General features: G+C 47.4%; 1 protein-coding gene and 1 non-coding gene across 3 annotated transcripts in view; both read right to left on the bottom strand.

The window, feature by feature from the left end:
- The window catches only part of Polr1a (RNA polymerase I subunit A), an 87,819-nt gene that overhangs the window by 4,754 nt on the left and 70,307 nt on the right, over positions 1–12,758 (bottom strand). Inside the window, exons 22-29 of one of the 2 annotated variants that reach the window (XM_008836749.3) lie at positions 11,414–11,579; positions 10,400–10,624; positions 9,519–9,733; positions 8,756–8,923; positions 7,759–7,894; positions 7,142–7,299; positions 1,593–1,719; positions 37–147 (exon numbers count right to left, since the gene is read on the bottom strand). In XM_008836749.3, coding sequence (XP_008834971.1) covers positions 37–147; positions 1,593–1,719; positions 7,142–7,299; positions 7,759–7,894; positions 8,756–8,923; positions 9,519–9,733; positions 10,400–10,624; positions 11,414–11,579 — 1,306 coding nt within the window. Of the gene's footprint in view, positions 1–36; positions 148–1,592; positions 1,720–4,323; positions 5,992–7,141; positions 7,300–7,758; positions 7,895–8,755; positions 8,924–9,518; positions 9,734–10,399; positions 10,625–11,413; positions 11,580–12,758 lie in introns of those variants that run through there. The other variant, XM_008836750.3, reaches the window with a different exon arrangement.
- LOC115071008 lies at positions 5,831–5,967 on the bottom strand. Its single transcript, XR_003850107.1, has one exon. It is a non-coding gene; the product is annotated as a small nucleolar RNA SNORA2/SNORA34 family (small nucleolar RNA).

Raw genomic sequence — 12,758 nt, 5'->3', positions numbered from 1 at the left:
TGGCCACAGCGCTGCTCTCAGCCAGCACCCCCTCACCTCCTCCTCTTGTTTCTTCTTGCGTTTGGTGTCAGAAGCATCAGCATCCCCCTCCTCAGCTTCAGCATCCACGATATTCCCCTCCTCTTCCTCACCCCCCTCCTCTTCGCTCTGTTTTGGGGTCAAGGAGAAAAATGCTTAGTTCTAACATCCTGTGCTCAGTGAATCCATCTTTTCATTCAACCACCTTTCTACTTACCAATTCAGCCATGGCCCATCTACCTACCCTTCCACTAACCACCCTCTATCTACCTACTATCCAACCCTGTCCATACACCCAGTCTCTACCCTGTCTAGCCCTTGACTGCAAGCCTCCTTCCCCTTAGCTTTCACGTTTTATATGTACTACTTGTAAAGACTTTCTTGTTTAAAATCTAAAAAACTCTTTTTCCTTTTAGGCAGCATACAAAGTAATGTGTTTCACTGTGGCATTCTCCTTAATCTGTACCAATGTACTCTGTCCTTACCTGCCCTTTGTCTTTCCCACTTACTTTTCCCTTTTCTCCCCTCAAACAGTCCCTCCTGCTTTCATGTCATATATAGCCCATTACTCCCTCTTGTTCATCCTTAGAGTTTTTAAAAAAGGAGCTGGGGACACAGCTTAGTGGTAGAGCACCTGCTTAGCATGCATAAGGCCTGGGTTCCATCTTCAAATAGCCCCCGCCCCCCAAAAAAAGCACCAGGGCTGTATACTGCTGTTAAGTGTGGACGAAGAAGGGTTACCTATCCTTTTTCCTCCTGACCTTGGTTCCTAGTTTCCTAGACTCCTTGTGGGTAAATTAAGACTAGACACAGTTAAAGACTGCACATATTCATCTTTACTTCAGTTAGTGAAATGGTGAAGCCACAAGACATAGAGGCCTAATGCTTTGGTCTAGACCAGCCCAACATCCGAGGTAAGGAGAAAAGCCCAGAGAGAAGTGACAGAGTCAGACAGGGCAATCCCAGAGTCCATGTGGCGTCAGAGCAGGCTTACTGCATCACATCAGCACAAGCCACTGCTCACGGCCCTATGTGATGCTGGTCCCTGGCTTCAGGAACCTACCACATGGCTATGTATCTTCCCTGCTTCTGGCTCTCCTGGCAGAGGTGGGACCATTACTCTTTTGCTGTCAATGGTTTCCTTCCCTATGTGTCCCTGAAGTTTTAACTTCTCTGCTTCAAAATACCTTGTTGGTTCCTGCCAGTGCCCTAGTGGCCTGGGAAGTCAAATGCAGGATGAATGAAACCAGAAGAAGAACCTTCAAAGCTTCAGTGCACAGCATTCTCAGGATAGATGAGAGCAGAGACATCCTGAGGTCTTGACCCAGGGCTGAGCAAACCATGCTGGTAGCCTCCCTGGCCTGAGCCATCACACCTGGGAATGAATGTGTCTTGCTGGCTCTCTGAGAATACCAGGCAAATGCAGAGGTAGTGGCAAGGTAGACTGGTACCAGGAAGAGGCCTGTCGAGTGCCGAGAGCTGTCACAAAGCCTCCCCTAGAGAAAACTGAGAGCTCTACATCCTCTCTGCCCCAGACAAATCCTGTGCAGCCTGTGAGGGTTCCCGACACTCACCCGACTCCTCCCTGACTCCTCAGCGTCATCCAGGTCCTTCTGTGTAGCTCTTCGAGTGTTTACACTCCTGAAAGCTGAGGCCTTACTAGTCTTCTTTTTGATGGCTTCCATCAGGTATTTAAAGAATCTGTGTGAAAAGAAAGTGACTGAGCCCTGTCAGGACCAGTGTATTCTGCCCTCCCTATGTTGAAGGGCAGGATGCTGAGGGATTTGCATGAGAGACAACTCACAGGACTAAGGACAGTTTCTCCTACTCACTTGTGCCCTCCCCCACCAATCCTGAATCTATCAGAAAGAATACTCAGTAACACACTCCAGAATGCCCTGTCTGGATGTACTCTTTCACTTCCAGACAGTATGATTCAGACTGTGACAGATAGCTTTCTGACTTTTTAACGCTTGTCTAGAAAACATGGGTTTTACTGTGTACGTTGCAATCTTGTTTTAACGATCAGAAATGACCCTATGTCTATCTGATATTTTTCCCAGCACCTGATAGAGCCTGTACTTGGTAAATGACAGTGATGGTACCACTGTGGTTGTCACTAATCTGGATGGCAAAACCAACTGTAGGAGAGGAGAACCCAGCCTGGGACTAGGACTTTCCCTTCTAGACATCTGCAGCATCTCAAGAAAGTAGGTCTGGGAGCTGAGAGATGGCTCAGCAGTTAAAAAGCACTGGTTGCTTTTGCAGAGGACCTAGGTTTGGTTTCCAGCACCCACATGGCAGCTAACAACGTCTGTAACTCCGGTTCCAGGTTTCTGATGCACTCCTCTGGCCTCCAAGGGCATTGTATGCACAGGTGCCTTATATACATGAAGACAAAAATACTCATACACACACACACACACAATTTTTTAAAAGAAAATTAAAAAAATTGTAGGTCTTCTTGGGTCAAAGGACTCCCCAACCCCCATATGACAGCTCTAACAACTGAATTAAAGAATGAAGAGAATCACATCAACAGCTTTCCAGAACCAATCGATTTGAAAGAACGTAACCAACACTTAGACCGTGTATGTAGGTGGGCTTTCCTGGCCCCTTGCCCCTTCCTCTTTGTCCCCCTTTAAGGGTCTCTTGGGGCTTCACCCTGTCCCCCTTTCACTACTGCTTTTCTGATAACCTCTCACTCCTCTTCCTTCAGGCACTAGGAACATTCCAAACTGGACTACTTGTGATGCTAGAAAGTATCGGGTCTCATCCGCCACTGCATTTATCCAAGAATGTCACTCTTCCTTTTTTTAAAAAAAAAAAAAAAAAAAAAAAAATTTAAAAAAAAAAAAAAAAAAAAAAAAACTTTTAAAAGAGACCCACAGTTTTGCTGAGACCCACTAATCCAGTGACAAGCTTGCTAACCAGGTGCTGAAGGTGAGGGCAGGAGAGTCAGAAGAGAGGAGGCAGAGCATGACTTTTAAAAGATAAAGTCTAGGGCTGGAAAGGTGATTCCGTGGTTAAGAGTACTTGTTGCCCTTGTAGAGAACCTGGATTAAGTTTCCTGCACCCACACGGTACATATACTTGCCGGCGAAAAAAAAAATTTTTTTTTTTTTTTTGGTCTTTTTGAGACAGGGTTTCCTTGTAGCCCCAGCTGTCCTGGAACTCACTATGTAGACCAGGCTGGCCTTGAAATCACAGAGATCCACCTGCCTCTGCCTCCCAAGTGCTGGGATTAAAGGCGTGCGCCACCACACCCAGCACAATTTTTTTTTTTTAAAAAGACAGATACAATCTAAGTGGGAAGAAAGGGCAATAAAGAGGATGTTGCAGAAAGGACCAGCTCAAGTTCATGTCCCTACAGTGCTAGCCTGGAGGTACAGGAGAGCCTTGAGTCCACCTGTTACAAGGGATTGCTTGCACCTAGCCCATAGTAGAAGAAACAGAGTATGACAGAGCAGGGTGTTTCCCTCTGCTAGGATCACAACTCATTAGATGCCCCTGGCCTATCTCGATCTAGACACCCCAGCTCTGAGGCTCCTCACTTGCCATTCACAACTGGTCACCTGGTCACACTTGCAGGTATTCTTTGAGCATCTGCTCTGTCAACAACTTCTCCAATCTGTTTCTAGCATCCTTCAAGGCTAGTTGAGGTGCAGCTATAATTCCTCCAAGAAACCTTCCTCGTCCCCTAGCTAGGCTTCCTTTCTACCTTTCATGCTTCTTTTGGCATCCAGAACATTGAGAACATGGGAGATGGAGAGAATGAATACCTGGCTGATAAGTAGGAGACAGTAGTGTGCCAGCGTTTTCCCAGAGGCACCACCAACTTACTCTGATGCCAAGAACGAGGAGAGTGGTGGCCCCTGGTGAATGCTTTGTGAAGGCCGTAATACTTTTCAGTGTGGCAAATGAAAGGGTACAAGGATGGGTAGGAGGCAGAGGAACCTTCTTCTCACACAATTAATTATAAACTGGGAAAATGATCATTAACTGGCTACATCTCTACCACCTGCTTCTTGAAGAATCAGCTTCACAGTTGTTTTAACTGCAGAAGGAGCCACTGGGTCAAGTTCCTGACCAGGACCAGAGGCCAGAAGCTACAGCCTCTGACTCCTAGCTGGGTGCTCTTACCACTTACCCCCCTGCCCACCTTCCAGGCAAGCCATGCAAATTCCAAGTGATGGGTGCCAGCAGAGATATCAGAGACTGTCCATGTGTATACACCTCCATCCAGGGAAAAACTTCAGTCTCTGTTCTTTTTCTCTCTAATATATGCTTTAAAAAAAAAAAAAAAAAAGCCTCATGATTCTAAAGCTGGGAGAGTAGAAAGAACAGGAAGGGGAGAAGAGAAAAAGGGTGGCAGAGGCAAGAGTGGAAAAGGCAGCAGCTTCCAGCAGAGGCTGGCTGTTACAAAAGCACTCACGCTCCCCTTCTACTTCCTGTGGACCCTGAGACCTGACTGTGGTTGAGCCACTCAATGCCTGGGCTGACAAAGGGACTCTAAACCATACCCAGTTCACAGGCGGCTCCTACTTTTATAAAACTTTGCTTGAAACCTCAGAGCTCTGCTATGAAGTTGGCTAGGGCTATCTCTGCACATAGCCTTATTTGGGGCTGTTTTTCAAGTGTACAAGCAAAATCTAAGAGTTGAAAAAGCACTTCATTGTTGGGAATAAGCCAGTGTTGTCACTTACCAGGAAGAAATTTTAAAAAGGGATTTACTATTTTCACTTCCATGAGGTCCAGGCAGGACTCTAGGCTCAGTCTGGCACATGTCTCATGGCAACCAACATACTCAGCAGCTGAAGCCTTAGGTGAAATGAGGCTGGCTACTGACTCCACCTCCTCACCACCACCCTCAAGAGATCCTGAGAGCCTAATTCCCACTTCTCAGAAGAGGGCTTCCAGGCCAGTACCAACACTTGCTGCAGGGAGGAGCCCTTCTCCTCTCTTAATTAACAAGCTGGCAGGCTAGAGCCTGCACTGTGTTCCTGTCAGTTTGCCCAATGCCCCAGAATGCATCAAGGACTGCCTGATAGAACACACACAGGCAGGCACCAAGGCAGGTACCCAGGTAGCAACAACTTCACTCAGAACTCATGTTACACGGGGCAGGATTGGACAGTCAGTGAACTATCTGAAGGGCTTGGTTTGGATCCAAGCTCAGCTATCCTGACATTCACCATCCTAAAGGTCACACTCACTTTGAGGGTCAGCTTATAGATGTCTTAGAGGAGGGAAGTAGAGGTCTCTCTTCCCTTCCTTCAAAGTAGCCCCTCTCTTATGGAGGCACTTGCCTCGGTAAGTGACTTTGGACCAACTCAGAATAGAAGTGGGATGGCTGAGGGTAGGAGAGCTTTCTTCTCTGCCCTGCCACTGGTTCTCCACTGTGCACGTGTATCTGTGCGTGTCTGTGCGTATCTGTGTGTCATGGTGAACATGTGTCATGGCGATCAGAGGACGGACAACTTGTGAGAGTTGATTCTCCGCTTCCACTGTATGCGTCCTGGAGATTGAACTGAGACCTCCAGGCTTGGTGGTAAGTGCCTTTACCCACAGAGCCATCTTATTGGTCCGATCTTCAATATCTTAGCAGGGAGATTTGGGAGCTTGTGTACATTATAGGGAGTGGCCATTGGCCAAATCCTGTCAATGATGGGATCTCTTTTTTTTTTTCTTTTTAAAAATGATTTTTATTCATTCTTTGAAAATTTTGTGTATGTATATGATGTATCTTGATCATATCCAATCCCCTACTCCCTGCTACAACACTCCCCAAGATCCCTCCTCACATCTCCCTCCCTCATTCTTTCTAATGAATTGACCATTACATTTCCAAATTTCTGAAATGGCCAACAGGTCACAGAAAGACATTTCTTTAGGTACCTGCTTGAAACCATCAGCTTCAGCAAACTGTTGGACTTGATTCGGGGCCAGAGGGATCTCTTTCTGTATACTGGGCTTTTAAAGATATATGAATTAGTTGCTAGTACAAAAGTTAGGACACTTACTTTTTCTCTCGCTCTCTTTTCTGTCCCCCAAAGCAAAAGCATGCAACCAGATAACAAAAGAAAAGAAAAACAAAACAGAAGGGAAGCTTTTCTTATTTTTAGTCAGAAGATACAGCCACTCTGGCCTACAGTCTGCACATGACAGCAGACTTCTTGAAAATAGGTTTCAAACTCTGTCTGTGGCCTCCCAACCTGCTTTACCAGCCTTTACCCCTGCAACCTTGGGAGTTTACATATCACCATGAGGGTCAGGGGCAAATCAAGTGCTTTGGTGGCTCTTCCCTGCTTGCCCTTGTCCTGAAGAGCACATCCTTCTGACCCAGTGCATTTAATATCACAGTCTACTATTCCAATGACCAGCAGTAACTTAAGAGAAAAAGGAAGCTCACTATCCTTATCAGATAGGAACCAGAATTTTGTTGTTTTAATTTTATTTATTATTTTTACCGTATTTTATGTGTATCAGTGCATGTAAGTGCACCTGTGTTGTACAATGCCCGCAGAGGTCAGAAAAGGGCATTGGATCCCCTGGAACTAGTTATGAATGGTTGTTAGCCACCATATGGGTGCTGGGAACTGAACCGGGATCCTCTGCAAGAGCAGACATCGCTCTTAACCACAGAGCTATCTCTCCAGCCCTAGGAACCAGAATTTCTAAGCTGAGTAACTGTAGTCACAGAAGCGATTTGAAAGCAGAATGAGACTGCTTCCTATCAGCGGACTAGAAACATGAAGAACCACATGCTGCCTGTAATTGCATGCCACCCAACATGTGCTGATCTAGTACTAAAGCACTGATGTGATGGGGTTCCCTTTGCTTCCTGTGCACATACTTCCACATCTTTACCCCATAAGCTCCAGATGATAACAATCTTGATCCACTCACCCAAGAGACAGGAAACAGGATGGGGGAGTGGTGTGTGGCTTACAAGGTCACACAGGCCAAACTGGAATGTGGGCTCCATATTAGGTGCAGGGTCTACTGTTTCCTAGAACAATTCCCTTGAAGGGTCATCAGGCAACTGTATCTCATCTCCTGCAGCCTTGCCAGGAGTGTTTCATGGGTCAAGGTCAAAGACAAACATGCCCTGAGTCCTGACCTTGTTTCCATGAAGTGCAGGATGTCCTCAGGTTTCAGGCACTTTTCCTGATGGTAATAAGCATGTGGCAGGAACTGAAAGCGGAGCTCGTACACTCGGAATTTGTTCTGTTTTTCTCCCATACAGAAAGACTCCTGGATGTCAACCTTCTGCAGTACCTAGAACCAGATGGACACAGACTCTGACCTGTTCAGGTCCCAGGTAACTGTGTACTGCAAATGAGTTACAAGATACCAAAAGTTTGAGGCAGCTGGGACCATAGCCCCAAACTTTAAAGAAACCCTGGTGAGCTCTGCCTGCCTGAATTCTCAGAGAGTGTGTCCTGAAAGCCGCTTCCAGAGACTGGCGGGAGCCTGCAAGGAGTGGGCTCCTACAGTGTGGTAAACTAACTCAGGAAGCACTCTTACTGCATTTTTTTCAGGCATATGCTGTGGAACTAACAATTATCTTAAAAGCTTCCTGATCTAACCCTGCTCAGCACCGGCAGGGACAAGCCTTTCTCTTCCTGGTGGAAATCTGAGCCAAGAGGCTAAGCTGCCAGGAGACTGCTCTTCAGGGACAGGAGGATGGCAGGATCAGGCCTCCCCCAGCATGCAATCTTGGTATGAGACAATTACCTCTCCTAGGCACACCCTGGTGAGCTGCTTCTTTAGGTTCTTCACTCTCTTCAGTGCTTTCTTGGTGTTAAATACAGGCACACTCATCATGGGGGTCTTAATGTTGGCACTGGCCACCATGAGAATCTCCCTCAGTCTGTCACAGAATAAGGGTGTATCTGATCAGATGAGATATCCACATGTCCTATTCACCTGAAACCTCTTCTAAAGATGGCAGAGTTCATCTGAGACATTAGAGGCCTTGTGATAGTACAGGGGTATATGTTGGCTCAGAGTCTCAGCTCTGGTCGTACCCCCTGGAGTACTGGCTCCTCATGGAACAGCTGTGTCTAAGTCCTGCTTCCTTTCATCCGTGTCCTGTATTCTTACTGGCACTTACTGGGAGCATATCAAAATGGATGAGAAATTGAGGAAAGACTAAACTAGAACCTGTAGCACTCCTACTGAGCCCTGGCCAGGAGCTTGGCCAACCCTCCAGTCCAGTCCAGTGAGCACAGACTTCTGTAATTCATGGGAGAGTACCCTCAGGTTGGAAAACTGAGGAAGCTATCCAGAGTCAGTCTTGACAGTAAATGGCATGACTACAGACTGAATGCCATGGGTGTGGACCCAGAACTTCATCTTTCCCAGTGATCATCATAGTGAGATGTACATCCGTGTACCTAAAGGGCCAAAGCCAGAGGAATGGCACTCCTGGGGATTGGGCAACCAGGTGGTCCAATGTGGGAGTGCTGATAATGTTCTTGTGTGTGGTCTTACAAACAACCCTGGTAACCTGATGAAGAAGTTGGCAGAGATAAACAGATCCTAAAAGATTCAGCCACAGAAACTACTCAGGCTCTGAATAGGCTTCAGAATTTCTAAGCAGGATCCAAACTTAGACAAGCCTCTCTCTTACCCAGTTGCTCCTTTCCTGTCCCTTTCATGAATGACTCCTCCCCCAAGAGAATACACAAGACTTCACAGCCTGCATGTGTGCAGCCTTATGGTCCTGTACCTCGGAATGCCCAGGGTGACATTCATCTCGCCTCTGCCTGCAAAATGGAAGGTGTTCAGTGTCATCTGTGTGGAGGGCTCCCCGATGCTCTGGGCGGCCAGCAGCCCAACAGCCTCTCCTGGGTCACACAGTGAACGCTGCCACTTCAGCTGCAGCAAGGTCCTCAGCCTAGAGAAGTGGGCAGAACGGGTCAGAGCAGGTACTAGACTATGAACACCATCCAATATCAGAAACATATTCAGCTCGCTTCTTGCTTGGTTTTTGCCCCTGTGACTACAGGCCTTGAGCAGTAGTAATTTTGAGGATCATTATACACATTTTCCTTTATTCCTATCCTACCCCTAACCACCCCCTAGTAACGGAAGTTTAGGGAGGGCTAACCTCCTGCTGCACAAACTGGACACAAATTCAGGTTTACCTAGCAGTTGGGGTTGGGGCTGCTGCACAATTCTGTAATGCACTAACCATCCTTCCCAGACAACCTTTAGCAACAATCACTTCCCTTTAGCAACAATCACTTCCCTTTAGCAACAATCACTAGGAGCACTGTATGACAAGGAAGGGGCTCAACAAATAGGGATGTGTGTGAATGACTGCATAGGGTCATAGAACTTCGTTTCCATACAAATACCACTAGGTACTTCTGAAGGCAACGAGCCCTTCTGAGCTATGGAGATGCAGGTGGAGGCTGCTGTCGTTGGTTAGGTAGGGCCTGACAGGCAGTCACCTCCACACATATCATGCCACACAGCAATGTCCTCACCTGTCAAGAGAAAGCTCAGATTTCTGGTGCCTCTTCTCTGTTTGAGATGCCCACTCCTGACTGTAGTCATCCATTTTCTTCTCAAACGTTTCTGACACAGATGCAAAGTAGATGTCTGGGCGCCACACAGACAGACTGGGGTCGGGACATGGGGCTGCCTTCTTCTGGTATTTCCGTTGGCTCTGCTCATCTAATTCATACCACATCTGCAACATCTGAACAGAGGGCAGGACAGGTCTCAGCTAGATGTGAAGCTATCAGAATGGGCTTCTCGAACTTCAGGGACACCCAGTGGCATGAGAAGGCTCAAAGGCACCGGCTTTGGATTAGAGTAGGAACAAATATAAGATAGAAACCTGAACACTCAAAATGGGGAACAGCATGCCGTTAACCAGGGCATTGTTGGCAATTCATCCTGGCCCGTCCTAAGCACAGTAGGGTATGATCTCATTATTTACTACCCAACTAGGATCCTTCTGGAATCAAATGAGCAGTGTTCATGATTATAAGATGACAAGAGGTGAAGCCAGAACTGTCCCAGGCAACCGGGACACTAAGAGTGAGGTGACTGCCAGATGCCCATTAGCCACTCCCCTACCCGCCCCACCCCCCCAACTTGGCTGACCCTCTCTAATGGGTCTCCACCCAGACTTCTGCTCAGAGCTGCCCTCTCTACTTCTAGTAATTGCTCTCTTTGATCCTTCATGCCTGGACCCAGTCACCAGCCCCAGTAATTCCATTACGCCTTATTCATATCTTTTTATGCCCACATGAGTGTCACTGGTATCACACTCACTATTAGGGAATAACTCCTCATCTTTCATCCCTAACTGAGGCCTGGGCATACTAGCACCATGGACACAGCCCCCTCCCCATGTCACCTGCTGGGCCTCTGGGCTGCGGCCATTCTGGTTCTTCTTGCCTTTCAGGTTCAAGGCTTTCACAGCTGCCTGAATCTTCTGGGAAAAGCTCAGGAAGGCACCTTGTCTCATTAGGACACTGGAATGCTTGTTGTGCCATTTTTTGATGGCTCTGAAGTGGTGAAGAGCTTTCTGGGGCTCTGCTCTGGATAAAACTTCATGAAGATGCTTTGATTTCATTATCACCTAAAGAAACAAAACACACAGGCAACATGAGAGATGAGAACATGAGAGGGGGGGCCACACTGCAAAAATTCAAGGGAATCAGGTGTCTATGAAGATCCCCCAGGATACCTCTTGCAGGGGGATGTGCATGTGGTCTTAGGAGCCAAGGAGTTCAAGAGAGAGATCAACTCATTTCGAACAGCCCCTCAGGAAGAGGGGGACGATTCTGGGAAGGAAGGGAGGAAGACGGGATGATGGCCAGAAGTACTGGGAAATGTGCAAGGATGGAAAGGGTCCAGTCAAGGATCTGCCATCAGATTGAAGACCTTGGACAGGTCATGATGGTTTCAGCTTCCCAATCTGGAAAATGGGGTCCAGTTCACAGTAATGCATCACCTGGCCATAAAGTACTATAAAAATCACAAACCTATGTGTCAGGAGGGCCAGGGTTTACTCACCACGCCTATCAGCTGGTTGCTGTAGCTTCAGTACTTAGCTGCCTCAGCTTTAAACTGCCACCTCCCCAGAATGCGAGGAGGAACCCAGACAGTACTTGCTGTGTGCTTTGGTTCAGCCCAGCACATATAGCAGGCATCTCCAGAAGGCAGCTACTATGGCTGCTACCACCTCATGTGACAAAAGTCTATAGAGGGGTTCTGAAAATGTCAAATATTTCAGGACACTGGTAGGGGCTTTATAAACCCTTCCCACTTCTCTCAATGGCCACATGGATAGAGTGGCAGGGCTCAGAGTAGAAGGCCCACTTTGGGCCTCAGCCACCACCCTTTAAGCACAAGTGTCTGAAATTACCTCATAGTTACTGGCCAGGAAGGGGAACTGCTTAGGCTGCAGGAATTGTGTCTTGGGGATGTCCAAGCCATCCTCTCCATACAGGAACTGCACCACACTGCCATCGCTGTCACGGACAGTCAGATCGTATTGGATGACCAGGCCCTCCAGGTGCTTGATGATGCACCTGTAAGGAGACTACTGGCTCAGTGCCTATGGGGCAAACACCCCCCAGAGCAGTTCTGATGGGGCTAGGGGAAGAAAGGGGGACTGATGTTCCAGACAAGTAAGACTCTAAGAGGGGCCCTGTCTAGTGCCCTAGGCTCTGGGTTCTAGCATCCCCCAGCCAAAGCTGCATTTCCTACTTGTTTTCCAGGAAGAGCCTATAGCTGCCACTACCAGACCTAGGTTCCCATCTAGCTCAGCTGTTAGGGCTGCTCCTTACCCCTTCAATCTTCTGCATCCCAGAACTCTAAAGGACCTGCAGCATCCTTAGAATCATAGGCAGCCAAAGAAAGGGCAAAGAGGCACGGAGTGTTAAACCCTGTCAGTGCAGAGATTGCCAAGGATAATAAAGAGCAGCATTAGGAACTAAATGTTGGCTGATATCCTTTATCTGGTGGCCTTCATCCTCAGTCCTTTCATGTCAGCTGGCTTCCTTACCCTCTTCTGCTTTTTGCCTGAGTCACTACTCAGTTTCTACTGTGGTTTCCCAAGACCCTGTTTTCTTTCCTCTAGAATTCCACAAGCTGTGAGGATAAAGCCACCAGTTTTCATGATGCCTAGCCCAAGGCCTGGCAGGTTGGTGCCATTCACTGATACCCTCTTGCTGTTTACCCTGATTTCAATCCAAGATCCAAGCCTGGATTCTTCTATGTCCAGACTTCTTTAATCATTTGTTTCCTAGTTTTTCTTGTATTTTCACATGTATTCTTGAATGATTTAGAGGAAATGGAGGTCTAACCCCTACAAGGGAACTGGCCATGTGATCTCATGGGAGGAGGGGACCTGGGCATGACTGCATTGACCCTGCAGAGAGGGCACTGCCAGCTGTATAGATGGGCCGGGGGGGGGAGGTTTCACCTCAATTTCATTCTTGCCCTCCAACTCTAATGCCCATGGGAGTCAAGAAGGAAGGGATTAGAACATGGTATGTAGGTTTAGAAAGTCTGAGCTCAGAAACAGAAGGACAAAGCTGGAATCAACAGGCATAGCTTTAAGAGGAAGAAATGGAGAAACTATGTTGTCACCTGCTCAACCAGAAGTCAGCAGAGTTCCCTGAGGATATAACTACGGCACTCTGAGGGTTTCTACTTCCTGTCATTATTCCCACCAGCATAAGTTCTTTGGGCTTAGAAAGTACCTT

This window comes from Nannospalax galili, unplaced genomic scaffold (assembly GCF_000622305.1).
Source record: "Nannospalax galili isolate Female #2095 unplaced genomic scaffold, S.galili_v1.0 scaffold138, whole genome shotgun sequence".
In the NCBI taxonomy this organism is placed as follows: domain Eukaryota; kingdom Metazoa; phylum Chordata; class Mammalia; order Rodentia; family Spalacidae; genus Nannospalax; species Nannospalax galili.
This window is presented reverse-complemented; position numbering and strand designations above follow the sequence as displayed.